The 25171-nt window shown below is 40.8% G+C and overlaps 1 protein-coding gene across 1 annotated transcript in view; it reads right to left on the reverse strand.

Annotated features, from left to right (window-relative positions):
- zanl (zonadhesin, like) overlaps positions 1–25171 on the reverse strand; it is a 48600-nt gene that overhangs the window by 3691 nt on the left and 19738 nt on the right. The window contains exons 23-48 of the mRNA XM_084711771.1: positions 22974–23143; positions 22375–22577; positions 21417–21561; positions 20734–20981; positions 19512–19689; positions 19164–19272; positions 18901–18995; positions 18582–18758; positions 17412–17620; positions 17156–17300; positions 16949–17046; positions 15033–15179; positions 14746–14910; positions 14424–14551; positions 13994–14265; positions 13704–13912; positions 11487–11631; positions 10604–10851; positions 10382–10511; positions 10082–10277; positions 5724–5885; positions 5459–5589; positions 3934–4136; positions 1671–1806; positions 847–999; positions 423–516 (exon numbers count right to left, since the gene is read on the reverse strand). Of these exons, the coding sequence (XP_084567897.1) occupies positions 423–516; positions 847–999; positions 1671–1806; positions 3934–4136; positions 5459–5589; positions 5724–5885; positions 10082–10277; positions 10382–10511; positions 10604–10851; positions 11487–11631; positions 13704–13912; positions 13994–14265; positions 14424–14551; positions 14746–14910; positions 15033–15179; positions 16949–17046; positions 17156–17300; positions 17412–17620; positions 18582–18758; positions 18901–18995; positions 19164–19272; positions 19512–19689; positions 20734–20981; positions 21417–21561; positions 22375–22577; positions 22974–23143 (4296 nt within the window). The remainder of the gene's footprint in view (positions 1–422; positions 517–846; positions 1000–1670; positions 1807–3933; positions 4137–5458; positions 5590–5723; positions 5886–10081; positions 10278–10381; positions 10512–10603; positions 10852–11486; positions 11632–13703; positions 13913–13993; positions 14266–14423; positions 14552–14745; positions 14911–15032; positions 15180–16948; positions 17047–17155; positions 17301–17411; positions 17621–18581; positions 18759–18900; positions 18996–19163; positions 19273–19511; positions 19690–20733; positions 20982–21416; positions 21562–22374; positions 22578–22973; positions 23144–25171) is intronic.

Here is a 25171-nt window from a genome sequence, read left to right on the forward strand (position 1 = left end):
CATGTCCCAGTCCTCATACATGTTCCCAGTGCTCATACTGCATGCTCCCAGAAATTCCCATTAAGGTGGTGAATCTTTTCTCTCACCCACTGTGAGACGACTGCTGCTTCTGAATTACATAAGCATGCGACCTGCAATGAAAAGGAGATTTTTTTCTGAACTGGTCACACTGCTGCTGCTCTCTGTGTATCTGTGCCATGTTTCACATCTGTGGGCCGTGATGAGAGTCTGTTCTGTCTGTGTTCAGGAGAGGATGGCAGCAGCAGCAGCACCCTCAGGCTGATCAATGTCAGTCAGGGCATTCTGCAAAATGTCACTCAGTAGTCATGCTACACATGCACACACACATGCACACACACACACACACACACACACACACACACACACACACACACACACACACACACACAGTTGAGACTCACTTGGCTTTGCGTTTGCAAACACACACGATGGTGGTCACAATGATGATGACAGCCGCTGAGACCAGGACAGCGATCAGGATGATCCACTTGGTTTCTGAAACAAACAATTAGATTCAGTTAAAAAAACACAACAAACATTGACAATCATGAAAAAAGAAAAATAGATTAAATCTTAGGAATGACAAACAGCAAGCCCTCTCCACTATCACTGGCAAATATTTACATCTACTTTTAATATTGCAAATCACATTGCAATTGCAATATCAGTCAAAATAATCGCAATTGACCCTGACGGTGAATTTTGTCAGCTAAAATAATGACTCACAAGCAGATGTCATACGTGTAGCTGGCTGATGTGAGCTAATGATAACTCCTCAAAATGTCTAAGCCTTTTTTGTGAAACAGATGTGTGAACAGTTCGTACCCAGCCCAGTATCCCCTCCATCTTCGCTTGGCATTTTCTCCACCTCACAGTTTGTGCCCTCAAAGTCCTCGGCACACTTACAGGTGTACGTGTCGTTGCTGACCTCTGTACATGTTCCTCCATTCAGACATGGGTAAGTAAGGCAGGGACCCGCTGCAACACATAAAAAAAGGTCAGTATTGAGTTTTCTGACAGTTTGATTTAATCTCTTTCTCTCATAATCATCATTTAACATTTGGAATGATTTAACATTGAAATCCCATTGAAATCTATGCAGTTATTCACTGATTACTGTCTCACAGTACAAACCAAGCTTACAACTGTGGTACATGTACCACTGATGGCTCCTGAGTTCCCTCTAGTGGTAGGTAAAGGAATGTCAGACATATTTCTTAAAAATTAAATAAATTTATTTAAAATACTATGAAAATACTACAACATTTCTAAATGAATGTGTCAATATCAGCCTGTTACCTAGTCACACTCACTCGTGCACTTACGTCATCCATCCACTAGTTACAAGCTACAATGTGATGGCAAGATAGTTAGCAGAGGTAAAATGAAGAGAATGGAAAAAATACTGCTATTGTAGAGGAGTGCAGCTCAGGAGGAGAATATTTTGAGCAGCTGTGTTGAAGATGAACTGGACAACAGTGAACTGAGCACAAGAACTTGTGAAGTGTTCACTAAACCTGCTAGCACCAAATGGTGCAAAACAGTCAGCTGGTACTCAGTATTTTCTGTAAGTAAAATTTGAGAAACACTGGACTAGATTATTTTTATGCATGCTTTCCATAAATTTAACTAAACTGAAAGACACACACCTCTGTAGCAGTCACGCTTGAAGTCGTAGATGGTGCAGACGTCAGTGGCCTGGCAGGTCTTGGGCTGGCACACCACACCGGTGCTGGTGCACTCACAGGACTGAGAACAGTCCTCAGTCACAAATTTCTCCTTCAGCTGCAGGACGGAGGGAGAAATTAGACTACGTCATCACACAATGGCACACACGCAGAGCCTCTTTACACCTGGTGTTAACATGCATCCTGACGGGACCAGATCACAAGTGGACAGCTCTAAGTACAGGTGTGAACACACCCAAGACACACTGAGATCAGATCGCTCAGACCCTGGGATAACTTTTCACACACACATTGTTAACCCAGGGTTAAACTAAGCCCAGGGCCATAAGATTCACACTGCCTTTCCTCTAGCACTGGGTTAAAGCCTCTGTTGTCTGTTGTGTCTGAAAACACAGGTGTTTTCTGTTAACCTGGCTGATTATCTTCTTCTTCTTTTCACACTGGTTGCTTTTAGCTCTGGGTTTAGTTGATTTTCAGGGGACAACCCCGCTAACTCAGGGCTAACCCTGCTCCAGAGTAATGCCAGCTAGCCCTTGGCTAAAGTCAGGGTTAGCCCACTTTGGAATGTTCCTGGATTGTGCCAATGTGAAAGTTCTTTTAGCTGAGGCTAACAGCTCCCTTAACCTTAGGGCTAAATGCAGTGTGAAAAGCCCTCTAGATAAGCAGCAGATTTTTGTGATTTTTGTATCTGTCTCAACTGATTTCACCACTGAGTTAGTAACCATAATATCCCCTGACTCCCTTAAGAAAAGCACCCAAATTTGAAATTCTTAATCAGTCATACCTTCTTGAAAATTTGCCATTAAATGCAAAATAAAAAGTTTTAATTAGTGTATAATCACCCAAAAATATTAGTTGTGTTTTCCTTCGAATGAGCAGTTTATATCTACGGAGAGGACGGATTCTCTTCTACAGAGGCTGCCCTTTTTATCTAACGTTTCTGCTGTAGCCCAGAACAGACAAACCAGATACAGCCTTTTGTGTTTTGAGCAAGTTCCAGAACCACCGTAGTTTCTCCTACATGCTTGGAAGGGAAGGTTGACACAAGGTGTTTATATGCAACTGCTTGATGCCACTAAATCCTACATACTGGTCCTTTAATATCTGTGCTCATCATCTGTGAGCATTTCTCCTGTTGGGTTGCTGGCAGCACAGATGAAACATGAGGCTCATATAACAGTCCCTCCAGGCTGTCTTTGATAAAATGCCTGGTGTCATGGCAGCTTTTCTAAAAAATTGTGATGCATGTTGTAATGTTTTTAGGCATTTTTTTTTGCAATCAAACTGAGGGAGCAAGTGACATTTTTTTTTGTATAATTTGTTACAAGGTCTAAGTAACCACACCAAAAAGGTGATTACAAAAACTATGCTTTAAAGGACCAGTGTGTAATAATTACAGGAATTTATGTACATAAATGAGATATATATAAGTATGTTATTTATTATTATCAATCAACATAAACTCATAATCTATATGTTCCCGTTACTTTAGAAATAGCCATTTATAGTTACATACTGTCGGGTCGACTTACGGAGGTCATCATCCTGCGCCGTCTACGGCAGCGCAGAGCGGACAAACTGCACTAACAGTGAGTCTTGGGAAGCCCATGGTGACCTTACGTAGACGCCGCAACGTAAACACGGAAGTAGACGGGGAGGATAGACGTGGGTGATTGCTGGCAGACCATTTAGCGTTGTGAACCTTGACTGGCACAGTTTTGACAAATGGAGGATCATACATACACTGTACCAGAACAAAAAGCAGCGGACAGTGAATCCCCGTCATCCAAGAAGCGGAGACGCAAAGAAAGTAAACACAAGCATGGCAACAGGAAACGGCAAAAACACGAATCAACATTGGCATAGCGTTTACACGAAGGAAATCGCTTATGGAGGACAAACATTTTCACAGTGACGCCGAGGTTGCCTGTTTTCTGCTGGACAGGTAATTCATCCTACACACATAATTGTAGTTTGTTGTGAGATAGCTTTCGCTCGCCATTTTGTCCGCTGACGGCCACCGTACTCTTGGTGAGAGAGGGGCGGTGTCGGGGTAAATCCTCTTAGTTGCAATCTAAGGTTTGAACGCTAGATGCCACTGGAAATCACACAATTTTCCTTTAAGTGCACTTGGGCCATATTGTCCACTTGTGATCAGGTGACCCGAGACACATGTTAACACCAGGTGTGAATAGTGCTGTAAGTGTTTCATGCAGCTTCTTACAGGGTAGTATCTGTTAAAGTAAGTGCAGCCACACTGTGTGTACGGCACGCAGATGCCCTCGCTCATGACGAAGCCCGCAGCACACTGACACCCTTCCATACAGGAAGTGGTGTCACATTCGGAGGGTGCCGCCATGTCAGCACAGGAGGCGGGGCAAGACGACATACAGGAGGAATAGGTGCTGTTGGCACCACAGGTGAGGACTAGGAGAGACAGAGAACACACAAACCCGTCTGATACGGATAATGGCTGATAATATGTGCTTCATTTACTTATTTTAACAAGCTAGTTGTAGTTTCTACTATCACCTTAAGTTTTGTAGACATTTTGTATATTTCAAACACAAGAGCAAAATTTAGAAGACATACTCTTGAATGTTGCTTGAGTTGTCTGCATTTTTGTCAAGTAACATTGTCTTTTATCTAATGCAATGCAACCTTTCAAATGTAACTGCCTTTCTATACCGCAGTCCTCTAATTGTCCCCTTCTACGTCCCGCCCCTTTTTGCTCTGTGCTCCAGTAACAGTTGAGCCAGCTTGGCAGAACCTCGCTCGGCTTTCTCCTTTCATTTTTTATACTTAGCTAGATGTGCTCAGCTCGTCTATGTTGAAAAGATTTTGAAGATGGCTAAAAATGTTGCTATATAGTCCCATCTTAATGTTAGCAAAAGACTAGCTAGCTAACTATTTATGGAGATCAGTTATTGAGTTAGCTATTGTTTTGCTAACGTACGCTATCAGATGTAACTAGTTAGCTTGTTCGATCTGGCTTGTACCTTGCCCCATTACTGAAAAGGATCTAAATTAGCTAGTTAGATTAAGTGATATAGAATCTCGGTTGACTTTCTTCTTTCATGTTTCCTGTACTTTGCAGATATGCTCTGCTCAGTTTGCCTATGTTGAAATGAAAACCACATTCTGAAGATTTGACTAATTAGCTTGTTTGATTCAACTATCTAGCTACCTAGGTAACAATGGATGTAGATCAGCTAGCTAACATTTTATTAACATTAACATTAGCTTGTGTCATTAGCCTAACTTATATAACTTATGTAACTTTTACAAGTCCACCAGGTTTTGACCATCTTCAGTTTTCCTTTCAAAACCTTGCATTTATGACATTTATGTGTCAGAATAATCAGAAAAATTAGTTTCTAACTAGGGTAATTCTTGTGAAAGTCCCCTCAAGTCAGAACAACCACTTTGAAAGTCAAGCTGAAAGAATAGCAGATTTAACTTTTTATTAATTCACATATTGAATATCAATTGTTTGCTTGTGTGTAATTTGTAATATGGTATTAAGTCCTACAGGATAGGAGAGTGTTGACCAAGGTCTGGCTGGGTACCAGCTTTTATCAGAGCACAGAGTGAAAAAGTGGAGGACTTAGGCAGGGTCAGTTGAGTTTTATACAGTACAGACATGAATGGATGTAAATGGACTGAAACAATTCTAACAGGGTTCCTGTGCTGAGAATCTCCCCAGTGATGTGAATATGGTGTGACTGTGTGTGTGTTCAGCATCTTACCACAGTTCAGCAGCTGCCTCCAGGAGCCCAGTTTGACCCCGGCCTCCTGACAAGCTGCAGCGTACGCTTCATAACTGGCACAACGCAGCGCTGCACTGCCCTGCTCAGCACACAGGTCGTACACGCAGTCGCTGAAGGACAGACACACACAAACATGCTGAGCTTAAGCAACAACTCACTTCTAATTTGGAACAGAGGTGTCACAGTATATTGTATAAACACAAATTAAAACTGCACCGAGACCATAAACTGCAAGACTACTCACTCCTGGTAGGATTTAGGTTCCAGGGTGGCATGGCAGGCAGCAAATGGTCCCTTGGAGTCAGTCAGCGCTCCACACTGAGCTGCACTGTTGTAGTCATTGAGCTGAGACTGAGAGCAGTCAGACGTCTCAAATCCTGAGTCCAGATCAGTCTCTGCCTCTCGCCTGGAGACACAGGGTTGAAGGGATGGATGGGCAGAGGAAACAGAGCTCTGTTAAAGTTGCCATGTGTGACTTCATGTCTAATCTGATCCTTTTACAGCTTGTAAACAATTAGTTTGCCAACAGAAGTATGGCAGACCACAATAGCTTGTCAGTGGCCCGATGCAAACACAAGCAGTTTTTGATTGCGTCCTCAGTCCAGTCAGCACGTTTGCAGCTGTAGATGCTACCGATTGCTCCGAAACAGTTGTGATCCTGTCAGAATTCTGTACAAGTTGACCAGTGGACTATTGATTTGGACATATGGCATACAGAGCAACCAGACATTGTGGTGATTTTGGTGTTGAAAAATTACTTAATTCAACATTTGCAGCTTGATAACTCATCAGGGTGACTGGGAGAGACCTCTAATTCTGTTGCCAAAATGTTCACACAACTTTTTAATGTCAGCTGTAAAAGGCTCTATAACAAGTGAGATGTAATCGAGGAAGTTGAGGGATTAGCAACATGAAACAAGGCAAAGTCACCTCCAACAGCGCCATATAATCAGTCAGAAATGTTTGACAACGAATTGATATGTAAGATGTGCCATAACATTTGATAGGAGATTCTTATTTTGTACTGATACAAAACTTACATACCAGCTCTTTACATAGTGTTCACATGGTTCACCTGGTGTATCTTGTGTTCCCCTTAATTGGGTGGTCTGCAAATTGTGGCTTCAGAGCCACATGCAGCTCTTTAGCCCTGCTCCAGTGCCTCCATGTGAGTTTGGCAAAAAATATATGGAAATGAATAACTGTTTTTTTTTTTTTCATTTATCATTGTTGTAGGTCTGTGAAACAGTTGGAATGACTCAAAATTTGAGTTTTAGAAACCAAAAAAGTTGTATTTTAAAAATTATAGAGTAAATTCATTAAAGGGCGGCATGGTGGTGCAGTGGTTAGCACTGCCGCCTCACAGCAAGAAGGTCCTGAGTTCGATCCCCCAGATCCCCGGCTGGGTCAGGGCCTTTCTGTGCGGAGTTTGCATGTTCTCCCCGTGTCTGCATGGGTTCTTTCCGGGTTCTCCGGCTTCCTCCCACAGTCCAAAGACATACATGCTAGGTTAATTGGTGACTCTAAATTGCCCGTAGGTGTGAATGTGAGTGTGAGTGGTTGTCTGTCTATGTGTCAGCCCTGCGATGAACTGGCGACTTGTCCAGGGTGTACCCCGCCTCTTGCCTAATGACAGCTGGGATAGGCTCCAGCAGCCCGCGACCCTTACGGAATAAGCGGTTACAGAAAATTAAAGTGAAAGTGAATGATGATTTTTTTGAAATATAATTTTTGGAGTTTCTAAAACTCAAAGATTCAAGTTCATCTAAAGAAGAGTAGTAAATTATCTCAACTTATGATTATAGGTCGGCAAAACCTTTTTAAGGTTATTTCATAACAAAACTCAAAAATCTATTGCAGTATGCTGCCTTGAAATTTTGAGTTGTCTCAACTTTTTTTTTTTTTTTACAATATAAAGTGATTCCTACATTTGCCAACTGTAAAAAATATGTAGCTTATACACCATATTGTTGGCCAACAGTGACTCTTTTGATCATAAAGGTTGCCAACCCCTGCTCTAAGCACTACACGCCCATTAGTGGAAAATAAGAAAATGTCGGAAATGACACTTAACCTTGCTGTCAGACAGCCCTTACAATATATAAGTCAGATATCACTCACTCCAAACCAACCAGGCTCCACTGGTGAAATCAGTAATTTTACCTCACAGAACATAGGAGGTGTTGGTCTACCACTGCCTCAGTCTGTTAGTTATTAAGAGTCATTATGTGACTTTGTGAATCTGGACTAACCTTTCAAAACACTGAAGTCACACAACAACACAAACAAACTAACAGACTGAGGCAGCAGTAGACCAGCAACTCACTGTACTGTGAGGTAAAATTACTGAGTTCATCAGTGGAGTCTGGTTGGAGCTTACTTAAACTGATGTAGATATGTTTTGCTGCTGTCCATAGCAGCACAAGCTTAACTTCCTACACCAGTACTCTTGCTGCTTGTCCAAACTGAGGGCGTGTCGACCGTCATCTACTGTAGGTAACACACTGAGTGTTGATACGTACCTCATTCATCCACACTTCAAATAATCTGAACTATCCTTTTAACAACACAGTGACTTGAGGAGGATACTGTATCGCTAGTGTTGAGATCAAGTTTTCAAATAAGATATTTTGTTGAGAAGTCATAAGTAGCACATATGTGAAAAATGCAGCTGCTTATCTGCCTGCACACCCTGGTAAAAGGTTCTTATACATTGCAACGTTCTCAAGTCCAACAGTCTGGTCCAGAGCGTACAGCCTATAATCCAGAGCAGGAATACTCAATAACTGCATTTCAGAATGACATGGAACTTGCAGAGAAAATCCAAGACCCAGAGATTATGATCAGCAGTGATTGTGGGAATCTTCTGACCTTTTCTGTACCTTCAACATCTGGTCAAAGTTTAATCTCAGGATCATAAGAATAAAGAAGTAGATTTATGTATCATTCCAAACAAGATTCTATAACAAGATTTTCAAATGCAGTTCCCTCTTTGGTTGATTGATTGCAGAGAATTCTGAGAATAAAGTCAGAACTCTGAGTTCAAACTCTTCTTCCTCTTCAGTAGCAACATAAAAACCCTAGAATATAAAGTTCACTCATTAGTGTCTTACAAACACATCCTACAGCCTTCCTCACTAAATAGAACTTGCTGAAGTGTCATAATACTAAATCATAAATAAAGACTGGCTATGATCTACACTCAGACATTTAACCATATGGCTTAGTTAGGCAACTGCCTAGGGCCTCGCCCACCAGGGGGGTCTCATGAATTTGTCGCTACATACACACACATTACATGTTGTGTGTCTGGCTATAGAAAGCATCAAAACAGCCTCTGGGATGCAGGAATTTATTTCTCACAACAGAGAGAGAGAGCGAAAGAGAGAGAACATGCGAATATGGACAAAAGTTTAAACTTCTTTCATCATAAAATCTGATATTTGTCTGTAATTCTGTGGCGTATCAGAGACGTGTAAAAACTATACTGCAGGAGTCTCTGTTAGAAACAGACTCATCTCCATACATCTGTATCTACAGAGGAACATTTCTGCTAACACGATGGAAAAAAGAAGATCCCATAAGTTATTACAATGTGAATCTTTCTCTCCATATATTTCTAAATAATGAAAGATCAAACTAACTTATTAATATAAGTCAGTTTTTTGAGATACTAACTCAATATTTTCAAATACTAAATCATTATCTAAAGACACTAAATCATTATTTTTACATAGTGAGTTATTATTTTGGGGGAGATTCACATTATAGCGACTTACAGGAAGCAATGTTTCATTATTCTAAGGCATTAAATCATTATTTTCAGACACTAAATTATTATTTTGAAACACTGAATAATCATTTCGAAATACTAAATAATTATTTTGAGATAAGATCATTCATGGATTATGTTTTGTCGAGATTTGGTTTGAAGAAGGCTGCACAAAAGTACAAAAGTATCAAAAATAAAATTACTTAATTCTACATAAATTGTTAAGTATTATTCATTTGAGAATCATATATAACTGGACTATAGTTATTAAAGCATGAATGTGTTCATGTTGTAGCTGGTAAATGTGGGGCTGATTTGAAGAACTTTATACAGAATATTACTGGGCAGTTTAATGATGCACCATTTATTTGTTGTTTATATTCTATGTTGTTAATCTTAGACCACAGTGCAGAGTAGAAGGAGAAAGTAGCAGAAACTGAAAATAGTATAATACAGTTAGTTCAGTACAGTATTCATTCATGTTCCAGCACTGCTGAACACTAGATGAGTTAAATAGTTTAGTGGATGAGATCAGACAGCAGCTCAGAGTTTGGGTTCTGTGGCTTTGTTAAATGAAAAGAGCTGCCTCCAAATACTTTGTGTTCACTAGCTGCGATTGCATTAATGGAGAAGGGCCTCATACTGGGTTTTGCTCGAGGCCTCCAAATCACTAAAACCGCCCCTGCCCTCAGATACCACACTTGTTATCATGTGACTGGAGACGTTTAGGTCACGGCCTAAAGAAGACTGTGGGACATGATACATGAAAGGTGTAGAAAAATGGGATTAAATAAAACCTGGAGTTGTTTCCAAGGTGGCTGTGGTCCTACCTGTGGACTGTGTGAGGAAGCTGAGAGGTCTTCAGTCCATCAGCCTGTCGGTCACTGACCCTCCAGCTGTCTCCAAACGTGTTCAGGTTCCTGACCACTGTCCCGTCTGGCTTCATGTACTCATTTCTCCGATTGCCGTCGTAGTTTCCACACAGGCCTCTGACAGAGTTCTTGTAGGTGCTGGGCAGGATGATCTCTGATAGACAAACACAAAGACAGAGGAGGGAGACGAGTTGTTTTTACAGACAGGCCAAAGACAAGTGCTCCGTTACTGAGGACAGGAATTTCTTCTTCTTTTACCTCCGCGACTGCTGCCGTCAAAGCGAACGGTGAGTCCAAAGTCAGTGGTGAGCTGTACCTGCCTGGAGTTCATCGTGATGCTCAAACCCTCAGTTGGATTGAGAGGAGGTGCAACCAGCTCCCCGTTCACCTGCAGGAGATCATTCAGATTTAAGCTTTTTACTGCGAAAAAGAGCAAAGAAATAAACATCTTTCATTGAACAGAGACTGACTGAGACTGACCAGGACTTTTTTCCTCTGCAGGAAGCGAACATTGACACCGTAAACGTCGATATACATCTGATCCAGGAAGGACACCCTCCTGTTCCCCCCACGTCTTATGTTCTTCCCCCTCACCACCAGTGGCGACAGGGAGTCCTGCAGGTTGTGGCCCTGAGTCAGGACGTAGGTGTAGGGCCCCTGGTAGTGATGGGTGAAACCATCGAATGTTCTGTAGTGAGGATCTCCGGAAATGCTGCACTTGTCGAACTCTACAAAGAATGATGAAATAGATCAAAGTGTCAAAATGTGTTATGATCAAAACAATACAAAGACATAGTTTAGGTACTCTCCTTTTCACAAGTGTCAGACACATTACATTTTGAAAATTTAAATTAAAATTTCTAATCTGTAAAAAAAATAGTTGAGACAAGTTCAAATTTCAAGGCAACGCACTGCAATAGATTTTTGAGATGTTTTGAAATACTTTAAAAAAGCTTTCCTGACCTATACATTTTGTTGAAATAATTTACTTTTCTTCTTTAGATAAAACTGAAACTTTTAGTTTTAGAAACTAAAAAAATCAAAAAATGGTCAGAGTGAGCTGCAAACCTGATTTGTCTGTTTTTTTAGTTCCTGAAAAATTAACATTTTAACATTTTAACACTTACTATCACTTCAATGAATCTGCTCAATATTTTTTTAAATACAATGTTTTGAGTTTCTAAAATTCCTTATCTAAAGAAGAAAAATAATTTATCTCAACTAAACATCAGTACTTAGTAAAACCTTTTCAAAACTTAACAGTTTAAGTTGGGCTCAAAACTCAAAAGTCTACTGCCGTCCGTTGCCTTGAGTTTTTTTTTAATTTTTTGTTTTTACAGTGTAACCTGACTTGTGGACTCACTGGCAGGTTGGCAGTACAGGTCTCCATACTTGTCCAGGGCACACACCGAGTTGGAATTACACTTGTGGACTTTACATGTGATTTTGCCTCCGGGGTTGCAGGTACAGGATTCAGCACATTTATCTGTCAGCCACGAGTCTCCCACCTACACACACAGACACAGACTTATTTAGATTCAGAAACAATTCTCACTTACAGTTTTAGAGGGAATTTTAATTGAATACAGTGATGTATTACTACAAGCTAAGCAATACTGACATAAATAAAATGTTGGTAATGCTTCAATTTCCAGTTCCCATAATTCCATGGTAAATAGGTGGTAATTACTAAGTAATATATTTTAAATTTCTTTAGAAATTTCTTCTAAATTACCCCTAAATTCATGGTTATGTATGTGATAATTAGCAAGTACTGTGTTTATGTAGTTGGTGGTAATTATAAAGCAACATATTTTAAATTTCTCTGAATCTACCTACAAATTTCCCCCAGATTTCATGGTAAGTATGTCATAATTTGCAAGCACCATTTTCATGCATACTTTCCATGAAAGTTGTAGGTAATTTGTGGGTAAATTCAGAAGATTTTCAAATTGTTGCTTTGTAATTACCAGCCACTACACAGAAATTGTACTTGCTAATTATCACATAATAAACCATAAAGTTTGTAAGTAATTTGTGGTTAATTTCTAAGAAATTTCAAATATATTACTTGGTATTTACCACCTATTCACCACCTATTTACCAATTATGCGACCTGGAAATTAAAGCACTACCAAAATCTCTGCTACAGCATGATGCATAAATGACGACTTGAAAACTGTAGCAGGCAATTCAAGCTGAAAACCAGCTGAAGCTAGATTACATTAATGATGAAGGGACCCCAGTTATAACCATGGGCACTGAGGTTAATTAGCGGATCTGGTGGGCCGGGTCATAAAAATCAACATTCTGATTAATAACAGAAGGGTTGCAGGTGGGAGATAGGGCGCATCTACACTTGAGGCACAGCAGCGCAACTTCTTTGTCTTTTTCATTGTTTCCTCCTTTTAATTTTAGAACTACAGTTTTTAGTTTTTCTGCTCAAGTATTATTAAGATTTGCTGCAGTGGCATTACTGAATGCTGAAAGCAGTGTCTCACACACAATAAAGAAATCACCTGGAAAGCTTGTACTACTCAATATAATTTAGAAGGTAACAGAGCCTGCAGGTACCAGGGTGCAGGTAAGGGTCTCTAAGTCATAGAAAATGATTAATTTGGGTGTTAAGCAGGTTCTGAACCCATCCACTCATCACTAGTATCTATTATTGATTAATGCATGAGACGACTGCAATCACACAGGCAGAATTTGCATTGTCTTTCTGGAAGACATAACATCCAGATCAGTCCTCTCAGCCCAGCTGCAACCTCACAGGCACAGCGCACCTCAGTGATTGTTTTCACATGTAAATTATTAGCCATTGTTATCTCAAGATAGCAAAGCTTATTTTCTCATGATTTCTCATGATGAGTTTATCTTATCTTGAGAAAACAAAAGTACATTTTTTCATGAAATAACAAGATGAATTAAGCAGTCGCTAAATGCTAAAGTGGGCCATGGTGATAAAATGAGTGTGATATCTATCAACGACAGACACATCATCCATAGCAATGAGAAAGTAGTAAAAAGTGCGATAGTTTGACTTATATGCATTAAATGCAAACCAGCATGAAGGCCATGTGTTTTTTAGAAATCCCAACTTTTATTTTGAAAGTGCCGTATGCCCTCTTTTGTGCGTACACCACATTTATAAATAAGGGGCCTCATTTATAAAACTGTGCGTAGGATTCACCTTAAAAGAGAGTCTACTGGCGAAACACAGAAAGCAAAACACAACTTGAAATGTTGCCTATAAATGATCATCAGATCATGAGAACAATTGTGGCAAATGCTGCAAGAAAGGTTAAAAATGTAATGTCACACAGATGTTTTCTGTAGTGGAGGTTGAGACAAGGAAAATATGTTGTCTGGTGGATAGAAGAGTGCAGAGCCACAGGCTGTGTGGGTTTGTGTATTTGTGCCAGGGTTAGTGAAATGACACCTCTCTCTTCTTATCAGAAACCAAGTGATTATCAGCGACGGGTTCAGACCTAGGCACTCAGAAATGTTCATCTACACCTTTAAAGCGTAGAACCTGCAGTTGTGATTTCAGTGTGCAGGATGTTCTATGTTCACTCACATCATGGTACTCTCCATCTGAGTCCAGGCAGCCACATTTGCTCAGGGGAACACACTTGGTGTCACTGAGGACGTAGCCAGCGTCACACTGGCAGCCCTCCACACAGGTAGTTGGAGGCAGGTGGCATGTGGTGGGGAAGAGGTTGGAGCAGGTGGGGGGACACGGGGCGGTGCAGTCTGAGTAGTGGCTGTTAGGAGGGCAGGGCAGGGCTGCAGGGAGGGAGGAGAATGAAGTGTGAGAGGAGGACAACTGCAATCTGTCTTTATTTGATCTGTGTTAGTGTAACTTACGACAGAAGGTGTTGTTCCTCCAGCTGATGGTGACTCCGGCGCTCTGACAGGCCTGAGCGTACCCCTCCACGTTGTCGCAGAGCGTTGCCTGCATGCCGTCGTACTCGCACATGTCGTAGATGCAGTTACCCAGGAAAGCCGCGGGGGGCACATGAGAGTGGCAGGGCTTGAAGTGGTCAGAGAGGATGATTGCGGCACACTGGGCCTCAAACTGCTTCTCTTCTTCTGCTGTGCAGTCAGGGTGAACGTCTGGACGAGTGTCTGGCTGACAGCTAGAGGTGGAGGTGTTTGGATGAATGATTTTATTTATGGCAACTACAGAAATGTAAATGTAATGATTCAGTTTGATATTTTGGGATACATGTTGTAAATTCCATATAGATTCATGCAATCCAGACAATCATAGTAAACATGGCTGGAACCCACTGACCCAGGATCACTGTCTCCCTCTGATTTCCAGCTGTTGCCCAGTTCAATCACATCCTTGGCTGGTTTCTTGTTGGGCATCAGGTTGTCATCAGAGGGGTTGTGGTTGTAGTTTCCACACATGCCACACAGCTGGAGAGCAGGGAGGTGGAACAGGGTTACTGCACTTTTTCATAAAAAGGATTCCATCTTGTAGCTTTTACAATCCAATATAAAATAACACATTTGAATTTCTAACTACATGTGGAGTGAGACGATCCAAATGATGTGACTTTTTGACTGTCTGACATGACACTGAGACAGGGACTGGTCTTATGTCTTCATACCTTGTTGTAGTATTCTCCAGGAACAGTGATCTCCAGGTGATGGACTCCGTCGAACTTCACCTGCAGACCAAAGTTTGTGTCCAGCAGGCTGAAGGATCCGCTGGTTATCACTTTGGCTCCGGCCACATCGATGGAAACTGGGGTTCGCATCCGCCGTCCGTTTAGCTGAGATGAGACAGACATCAGTCAGCTGCTCATCATTTCCACTCAGCTGCATCCCATTACTGGTTTCTGCAGTTATGACCCATTATCCATTCAATGTTAAAGAACTGAACAATGTTCCTTACCAGAACTCTGCGGCTCTTTTGCAGTTCAACCACAGTATCATGAGGCAGGTAGACTTTGACAGAGCGAACATAGGAGGCCTCCGGTTGACCACGCTCCTCGTTTTTAGCTACTATCCTGAATGGAGTTACCTTGGTGGTGTTACACACCTGGAAGATTCAGAGAAGAAAGCAGATATTTGGCTATTTACACCTGGCCCCTTTGCTTAGCCAAAAGAACGACAAAGTCTATGTAGAGATGATGTTGTTGTAGATAAATGTGTTAAACCCAGATCTTTCCCCTGTGAGACTGGAATATAAATCCCCTTTGAGAAAAGGAGTCAGTGTTGACTTTTGATAGTTAATATCATTTCTATTTAAGCTTATGCAACATAACTACTTGGTTAGGGTTAGAAAAAAATCAAAAGCTCATGGCTACATTCTCTGTCATCCTAGACCATAAATATTTGAGTTTAAATAGCCAAAATAGCTGTTTCATCCCAGGTATAAATAGCATTGTTAGCTACAGACACCTGGCCTTTGTCTCTGCCATTCTAGGCTATAAATATCTGAGTGTAAATAACCACATTCCACCTTGAATGCAAGCAGCAGTTTTGGCTACAGACATGTGGTTGTTGTCCGTGCCATCCTAGGCTATAGATAGGTGAGTGTAAATAGGGGTGAAAACAGAATTGTTTGCTGCTGTCACCTGGCTGCTTGTCTCTACCATCCTATGCAATAAACATCTGAGTGTAAATAGCCACTTTAGCTATTTACACATTGGGTGCAAATAACATTGTTGGTTACTGACACCTACGTGCTTGTCTGTGCTGCCCGAGGCTACAAACAATTTTATTAAACAATATTTGAACCCTAGGTGCAAATAGCATCGTTGCCTACAGACACCTGGGTAATTGTCTCTGCTATCTGAAGCAAAAAACACCTGGGGGCAGTTGCACCAACAAGACTTATGCATCTCACCTAAGGGAGCTGTGTCGACTCCAACTCAGTCGATATAATCTTTCAAAGATCTATTTATAAACTGCTGAACCAATGACATCATTATGAGTTATAACAGGCATGCCAACTGTGACATCATCAGTGAGGTCACAGAACCAAATAAAATATGCGAACTATGACATCATCAGTGGGCTAAAACAACAGATGAAGTCATCAGTTCTGTCAGGCCTCTCAGGGACACTGAGCTGAGATCAAAAATTAACTAATTCACTCAATCAATGATGAATGACAATATGTGGTGAAAAAGTGATTCGAATGTCATGTCGAATTTGTAGAATTTTGTTGAAACAAATGCTCTTTTGACCCAGTGTCAATAGCTACTTTTAGCCATTTACATTTCAGGTGCAAATAGCATTGTTTGCTACAGACACCTGGGTACTTGTCCCCACCATCCTAAGCAATAAACAACTGGGTGTAAATAGCTGCTTTGGCTTTTTACATTTCAGGTGCAAATAGCATTGTTTGCTACAGACACCTGGGTTCTTGTCCCCACCATCCTAAGCAATAAACAACTGGGTGTAAATAGCTGCTTTGGCTTTTTACATTTCAGGTGCAAATAGCATTGTTTGCTGCAGACACCTGGGTTCTTGTCCCCACCATCGTAAGCAATAAACAACTGGGTGTAAATAGCTGCTTTGGCTTTTTATGCTTCAGATGCAAGTAGCATTGTTGGCTACTGACACCTGCTTGTCTATGCCATCCTAGGCTATAAACAACTGGGTGTAACTAGCCACACTTTTCTTATTCGTTTTTGTTTTACAGTGGCTGGTATCAAGCTTAGTGGTGCATTAAGGTGCTAATAGTATCTGCCTTTTATGTTTCCTACAGTTAAAAAATGACAAAGTGTACAGCAGGTGAAGGAGCCAGAGGCACAAACATAACAGATTAAATGTGTGTTACAGTTCAGAGGCAGTCCTCACCTCCACCAGAGTGTAAGTGCAGGTACCCATGAACGTGTGCATCACACCATCAAAGGTGTAGTAGTGAGGATCTCCAGCCACGTGACACACTCCTTTACCTGAGGAGGGGGAGCAAACAACATATCTGATGATGTCATCAAACACAAAAATAACTATTCTTCAGTCTGGATGTAATTATCGACAGAAAATGATCAGAATATGCTTTACCTGTGGAGTGACAGTCCAGTACTCCCTCTACAACCTTACACTCCTGTGCAGGGCTGCACTGCCAGGGCTCACACGTGATGTTGTAGTTTCCGTTACACTTGCAGCGCTCTGAGCAGTCCTTCTCAGTGAACCAAGAGTCTCCAACCTTCAAACACACACGCACACACACAAATAGTGCATATACAGATGTTCAGCGCACATTCAAATATATTTTCTTTCAAGGAAAATAAAAATCGTCCCATCTCAGCACACTTACCGGCCTGTAATTTCCATCTCCATCAGTACACCCACACTCGCTGAGCGGGACACATTTGTCTCCACTGAGGATGAGGCCAGGATTGCAGACACATCCCTCCACACAGGGCTGGTTGCAGGAGCCACCAGGGCCCGCTGGGTCCTGACAGCTGGGCTGGGGGCAGGCGGGGCCGCAGGGGTCATAATGGCTACCTGAGGGGCAGTTCAGAGCTGGAGGGAAGAGGACATTTGGAAAAGGGAAATTTAGAGAATACACATTAATGTCTGAACAAAAAATTATATACAGTCATTTTTTTCTTCAAGCTTTAATAGTTTTCTCACACTGGCAAGTGTTTCATAGTAATAAATAAATTCACTGAACTGGTATCAGTTAGTTAGGAGAGGCTGAACTGTTATTAGTTACTCTTTTCATAAAGCAGGATCCTGTGTTTCCTCAGCTGTACGAGAAGTTTATTTTCTTAAATCTATGTAACATTTCCTAAACACCAGCCACTGTGACAACAAGTGGCAAATACAGGAACTAATGAAACATAAACCTCCATAAGCTACACTGTAAAAAATAAAAAATAGTTGAGACGACTTAAAATTTCAAGGAAACGAGCTTTGAGTTTTGAAATAAACTTTTAAAAAGTTTTGCTGACCTATAATCTTTAGTTGAGATAATTTACTCTTCTTCTTTAGATAAACTTGAATTTTTGAGTTTTAGAAAATAAAAATAAATTAAAAATTAGTCACAGTGAGCTGCAAACCTGATTTGTCTTTTTTCAGTGCCTGAAAAAATAACTAGTTTTAATTGAAAATATTAGAATTTTAACATTTACTTTCACTTCAATTAATTTACTAAATATATTTTTTAAACACACTTTTGATTTTCAAAATTTTAAAACTTTAAGTTTATCGAAAGAAGAAAAGTAAATAATCTTAACTAAATAATTAATACTAAATAATATTTTAAGTCGTCTCAACTGGCTGCCATAAGGTCCATCCACACCAAAAACAACAACTAAAACAATAACTCTAAATGTTTATTTAAAAATTGTTCTGACTCAAGTGGATGGTGGAGTCCACTATCATGAAAATGACACTGGCAAACAACATCACCTACAGAGTGATTTGATTAGCTGAAGGGATACTGACAGCCAAACAAAATCCATAAAATATTATGACTTACGACAGAAGGTGTTGTTTCTCCATGTGATGGGGACTCCTGCAGCAGCACACATGTCAGCGTAGCTCTCTATGGCCTGACACAGAGCCACGGTCTGACCTCCAGTCGCACACATGTCATACACACAGTTTCCAAAATACGGCTCGGGGTCCACGACAGAGTGACAGGGCTTAAAGATACCTGAGACAGAGAGGTGGTGGGGGTCAATTTTACTCAGTCATCACTTTCACAGTGGTACTGGGCTGACACTAAGGTGTGTGTGTGTGTGTGTGTGTGTGTGTGTGTGTGTGTGTGTGTGTGTGTGTGTGTGTGTGTGTCATACCATTGGGATCAGTGATCATGCCACAGCTGGTGGGCTTGTTGGCCTCCTCCTCCACCTCTTTATCACAGTCCTCCTGTCCTCCACCGTTTGTGCAGCTGGAGAAAAGGTGCAGGATTTATTAGAATGAAGATGATTTTTGTTGGGTGCTTAAAGGGATAGTTCACAGGTAAATGTTGAGTGTGTCTCTAATAATAGCCTAGAGGAAATAAAGCCACATGGGACAGTATAGGAGTATATTTTTTGGATTCTGTGATGTTGCTTACTCAGGCCGTGTGTCAGGAACCTGCCAGCTGTCTCCCAGTTCATTGGTGTTGGCAGCTGGTGTGTTGTCTGGTTTCAAGTTGTCGTCTTTGGAATTCCCATTGAAATTTCCTGCCGGGGCAAAAAACATCAAGACTTACCACAGAAAGACCAAAAAGACTTCCAGGGCTGTCTTTGGGATGAAAGTCTGCTTGGTTGGGTTGGAAAAATACTGTTCACTGAGGCAAATACATTTTGACTGGAATCATTTGCTCCTGGTTGAAAATGAGTCAATGCTTTAAAATTTCAATTTTAGATGTATTATATTAAAACACAAAGAGACACCGGTGATAAATCATACTGGTTCTTACCACACATGCCACAGAGCAGGCCACTGTAGGAGGTTGGCACGGTGACATCAGCATGGTGGTTTCCATCGAAACGCACCCTCAGGCCAAACGACGTCTCCAGGATGACAAACTTGCCACTCAAGTAAATCTTCACTCCACTGATGGAGGTGACAGGTGGGACCACCGCCGTCCCATTGACCTGGAGGACAGAGACGTATTTATTCTGATGATGGGCAGACAACATGTTCTCACTCCCAACCCATCAAATACAGCAGCTTGGTTTAGTGGCCCTAAAAACTATCATGCTCACAAGAAGGCTGGGATAGACGGCGTGAAGAAGAGAGGACAGACGTGTCTTTATGTCATCTTTATTATTCCCATATAATATAGAGCTTTTTTGCAGCAACATTTACCTCTGCCATGTTTTCAGAACTGTTTGTTTGCCTGTTTTCCTCAGCAGGATTACAGAAAAAATACTGGCCTACTTTTAATGAAACCTGGTGAAAAAAAAAAAAGTTGAGATGATTTCAAGGTAATGGGGTCTAACAGATTTTTGAGTTTTAAGCCCAACTCAAATTCTTAAGTTAGTCTAAATAAATCTTAAAACGTTTTGCTGTCCTGCAATCTTTAGTTAAGATAATTTACTTTTCTTCTTTTGATAAACTTCAATTTTTGAGTTTAGGAAATTAAAATAAATGAAAAAATTTAGTTTCACTTCAATGAATTTACTCAACTTACCCAAATACAAGGGTTAGGGTTAAGTTTATCTAAAGAAGAAAAGTAAATTATCTCAACAAAAGATCAGTAGCTGGTAAAACTTTTTCAAGACTTGAGAGTACGAGTTGGACTCAAAACTCAAAATTACAGTCTGTTGCCTTGAAATTTGGAGTTTTCTCAAGTTTTTTGTTCTTACAGTGTGAAAGGGTGTAGGTCAGGTCAAAGAAGAACCCATTTCATTTTGAAACGGATCCAAGTCACGGGTTGATTACACAAATTATTTTTCACTTTGATTAATATTGTGATATCAGGCCTTTGGCCTCAGCAAAGGTTTGTGTTCTAACAGTGCCTAAGTGTCTAACATATTAATGATGACTCATCATTAATATCAATCATTGTGATGTAATGTTACAATAAATAATATTAAGAGTTATACCTGCATTTGACAAGTTTATTTGTGTGTATGCTTCAACAGAACTGGCACCAAAGCGGTGAGTGAAGCAGCTGTCTGCGTCAGGTGACATACCTGGACTGTGCGACCCTTGCCGAGTATGAAAGTCAGTCCGTCCACGTTGATCACCACAGCCCTAACGTAGGAAACCTTCCTGTTACTCCCTCTGTGTTCATTCTGGGTGTCCACGGTGAAGTACGGCAAGCTGGAGGAGACGTTGCAGGGTTTGGTCAGGGTGTAGGAGCAGGCGCCCATATAGTGGTGGGTGTGTTTGTCGAAGGTGGTGTAGTGGGGGTCACCAGACACTGAGCAGATACCAGTTCCTGAAGAACAGAGGAGAGACTTTAACTGATGTGTGTGTGAGTATGAACTGCTAGGATTTAATTACACATCACACAGATTCCACTCTGAAGGAACTGAAAGAAAATCTAAACACTAGCATGCAGTATATGGAACTGGCACATGTATGGAACTTTAAGAAGCCTTTAAAGTCTCCGGAAATTTGCCTTGAAATAGTAAATACACATATACGATATTAAAGTTGAGTATCTCATTAAACAGCTTGTTGGGCTGTTCAGACAATTTCTCAAGATTTCATCATTATCAGATCACATTATGAGGAGAACCTCTTCTTTACCTCCTGTTCCTCCCACTCTGCAATCTGTACACTGTGCCCTGCTGGAATAATGTCTGGCCCTGAGTTTACAGTGTGATGCTTTGATGAAGTGAAGGTCCCACTTTGCAGAGTTGTAACATACCCAGAGGGCGACATTCATATTCTCCATCATGCAGCTGGCAGCTCTCAGTGGTTGGTTTACAGCTGCTATTGTGACACTGGATCAAACCTCCACTGTGACACACACACTTCTGCTCACAGCCCTCCAAGTACCAGTCATCACCCACCTGACACACACACACACACACACACACACACACACACACACACACACACACACACACACACACACACACACACACAAAATAAATAAATAAATACAGATGATATATGATAGTGGCAGATACAAAACAACCATCGCACAAAGATCTAAATGTATCACCTCCATAATAACATCAACACTCAGCTCAGGTTTCCTTGTTCCCTCAAATCTCTAAAATACTGGAAAACATAAAAGACTTTCTGGAAACACAAACACTGTGTGAGCAGCAATATGGCTTTGCACTTCTGAAATGTGTGGAGGGAATATCAACAGCAAGAGAAAATAAAGAATATGCAGCAGATGTGTTCTTAGAATTTTGAAAAAGCATTTGAATAAGGTTGGCCATAATTTATTACTGAAGAAAAAACAAAAATATGGAATTAGAGGGGCAGCATTTTCTTGGTTAAGCAGTTACGTTAATCTTTAATAGGTACCAATAAAAACTGTGATTCCTGATTAGTACTGATTACCTGTGGGGTTCCTCAAGGCTCAGTGACGGGGCCTCTGTTGTTTGGTTTTTATATTAATGATACATATGTGATGTTTCCAAAATCCTCTGATTTTTTGTTAAACAAACTTTTTAAACTGTCATTTCACACAAGGTTTAGTATTCAGTATTTACAGTCTTCTCTCAGCCTCTTAGCTGCCAATCTAGCTCACATTTAGTATAAAATTCAATCTATACTAGAAATTATAATGCATCTTATCTCCTCCCATTATAAGGGCATTCTTTATTCAGGATAAATGTGCTGTGATTGGATCACTTGTTCACACTTACAGGGTGGTATGATCCACTGGTGTCCACGCAGCCACAGTCTTTCAGTGCCACACACTTGTCATTGCTGAGGATGAAGCCTGGGTCACACTCACAGCCCTCCACACACACGTCCTCACAGCCGGGCGGTCCCACCACGCCCAGGCACGTCTCCGGACACGAACTCACGCACAGAGAGTAGGAGCTGTTGGGAGGACAGGCCAGGGCTGCACACAGAGACAGAGAGATGACAGAAGGACAGATTTAGGTGGGCCAGTAGGGCAGAGGGTGGGACAGAGAATTCTGACTTTAAAGATCGTGTAAAGCAACAATAAATGTGTGTTCTGAGTTTGTCTCACCATAAGAACTTGTTCAATCTCAAAATTCTATCTCAAAATCATAAAAAATGAGCAGTTTTCTCTGCTCTGAAACACTGGAGGTGTGTCTACTCTGATGTTTCAGCTAGCAGAAATGTTTTAGCCACCAGAGCCAGAGGACAGCGACAGGATGGTATTTTTTTCTTCTGTGTCAGGTTGTTGGAAATTAAGTGAGCTGAAGTGAACTGCTGGGCTGATTTAGAATGAGACAGTGTGAGCGTCCCCAAAGAAATCTCTGCGACTTACGGCAGAAGTCTGGAGTTCTCCACTGGTGGACTTTGGCTCCGGCGCTCTGGCAGGCATCGGTGTAGGCCTGGAGCTGGTCACACAGGACATGCTGCTGACCATTGAACCGACACATGTCATACACACAGCTCTGGAAGAACGGAGTGGGGTCCACCACAGCGGTGCACTCCCTGAACAGAGAAAAGCAGTCAGTCAGTTTGAGGAGCAGAAGGTCGATGGCCCAACACACCGAAATCAAACTGTACTGACATACAGCTGATTTCACCTGAGCAATCCATCTGATCGTTGGACATTAACACCTGTGACTGTGCAGGAAAGAGCCATGAAGAACTAACGTTACGTTCCTGAGCTCAAGTTGGAAAAAATTATACCAAAGGTCATTTCACCCACGTACAAAAACTAAAAGATGATCAACAAAAAATATGCTAAAATGCTAACTCCAAAACTACTGTTAAAAAGTCCCAGTAATGTCCTTTCCTCTGGAGAAAACTCACACTTCACCAAATATAAACAGATTCTACTTAATTTCTATCGCTGCATTATTTAGAGTATTTTTACTAGCGTCTTTACAGTTTGGTTTTGTAATCTCACTTTGCAGGAGCAGAAATCCTTGAACAAAATTGTGCGTCAGGCACGCAAGATAACTGGTGTCGGCCTGCCAGCCCTAGAGGACCTTGACAGTTCTCGTCTTGTGTCCCATGCCACTGCCTTGATCAGTGACCCTTCACGTTGTCCAGACACTATGCTTTGCGGAAGGAAAGGTTTCTTCCCTGGTGCAATATGTAGATTAAATAACTCACTGTCTACTTAAGTTGATTTAGAAAGTCACATTTGCACATGCACTTTAAAACTTGTGCACTTTAACTATCTGCACTTGAACTTTTACGTCACATATACTTACAAACTTAATAATAATCTGGGCACAGAAAGTTATCTGAGCATACATGCTTTACAATTGTACACTTTAGAAGTAACTTATGCATAAACACTTTGATTTGTGTGCTTTATTTCTGACCTGGCTTGTCTGTCAGACTTATCCATGCATGGCATTTACATTTGTTTCTCTTTTTCCTTTTATCCTTTGCTATCCTTTTATATGTACTGTTTTTTGTCTTATATGCTGACTGCATGATGTGTTTTTCATGTTTTAAGGGCTCTTGCACCCCCATTTCTAATGTAGTACCTACCCCGACCTTTGGCAGGTAACTAAGAAGGGCAGTGCTTAGCAAAACTTTACATTCTCACACTGCATGTATGCAGTTTACGGTGATAACGGTGGCAGATTCAACATCGAAATTGGGAGTAATTGTTGAAACACAAGGTCTTTGAATCCTTAGAGATGTAAACAAAAGCAGCTTCTCATTTCTAGTTGACAACGGAGGATTTTGTCGGCTACAATGATTTATAAGTGTAGCTGGCTGATGTCAGCTAATGCTAATGCTAACTTCTTGAGTCAGCTGAGAAGTCTCCAGCTGTTGATTTAATCTTTCCATCTGACACATTTTAAAACAGGAAAACTGTTAAAATGTAAATGTAAGGTTAGCCAACAGCTGCGCACATAGTATAATGTTAATTCTAACAGAGTGAGGCTAAAGCTAGCTTACATCTTAGCAAACATTGGTTGAATGGTGAAATATGGCAGGTATATCTACATGATAGATGACAGAAACCTGGGGAAAGAAAAAACTTAAAACTCAAATATAAAAATATAAAATATGAATACTGAATATTTGGATAAGTATAAATATAAAATAAAGAATACTTGAAGTAAAATATCCTTTAACCATGCAGTGTGTGTGTGTCTGTGTGAGTGTGTGTGCATGCTTTAATGTGGTTCAGAGTCCAGTGCTGTTCATGTGATTTTCCAAGAACAAGCTGTAACTGTAATGTGAAATCAGATAGTGAGTAATCTCTGTAAAGATACACGTGTAACAGAGTGATTCACAGACTGATGTGTGTGCAACAGTCTGTTCTCCAGTAACCACTGCTTACCTGCTTCAAAAACTAAAAAAAAAGAACAAAACAGTGTCTGTGTGAAAGTAGGAACAAAATTGAACTAATAAATCATACACATAAAATATTCAGATCAATGTGATAGTATCTACAGTCACACCCTCTAACTAGCCACACACAAACATACACACTCTTTACTCTGAAGTTCTGATATCAATGTAAGGTGAAAAGCTAAATGTTTATAC

This window comes from Lutjanus erythropterus, chromosome 23 (assembly GCF_056507025.1).
Source record: "Lutjanus erythropterus isolate fLutEry1 chromosome 23, fLutEry1.hap2, whole genome shotgun sequence".
NCBI lineage: Eukaryota > Metazoa > Chordata > Actinopteri > Lutjaniformes > Lutjanidae > Lutjanus > Lutjanus erythropterus.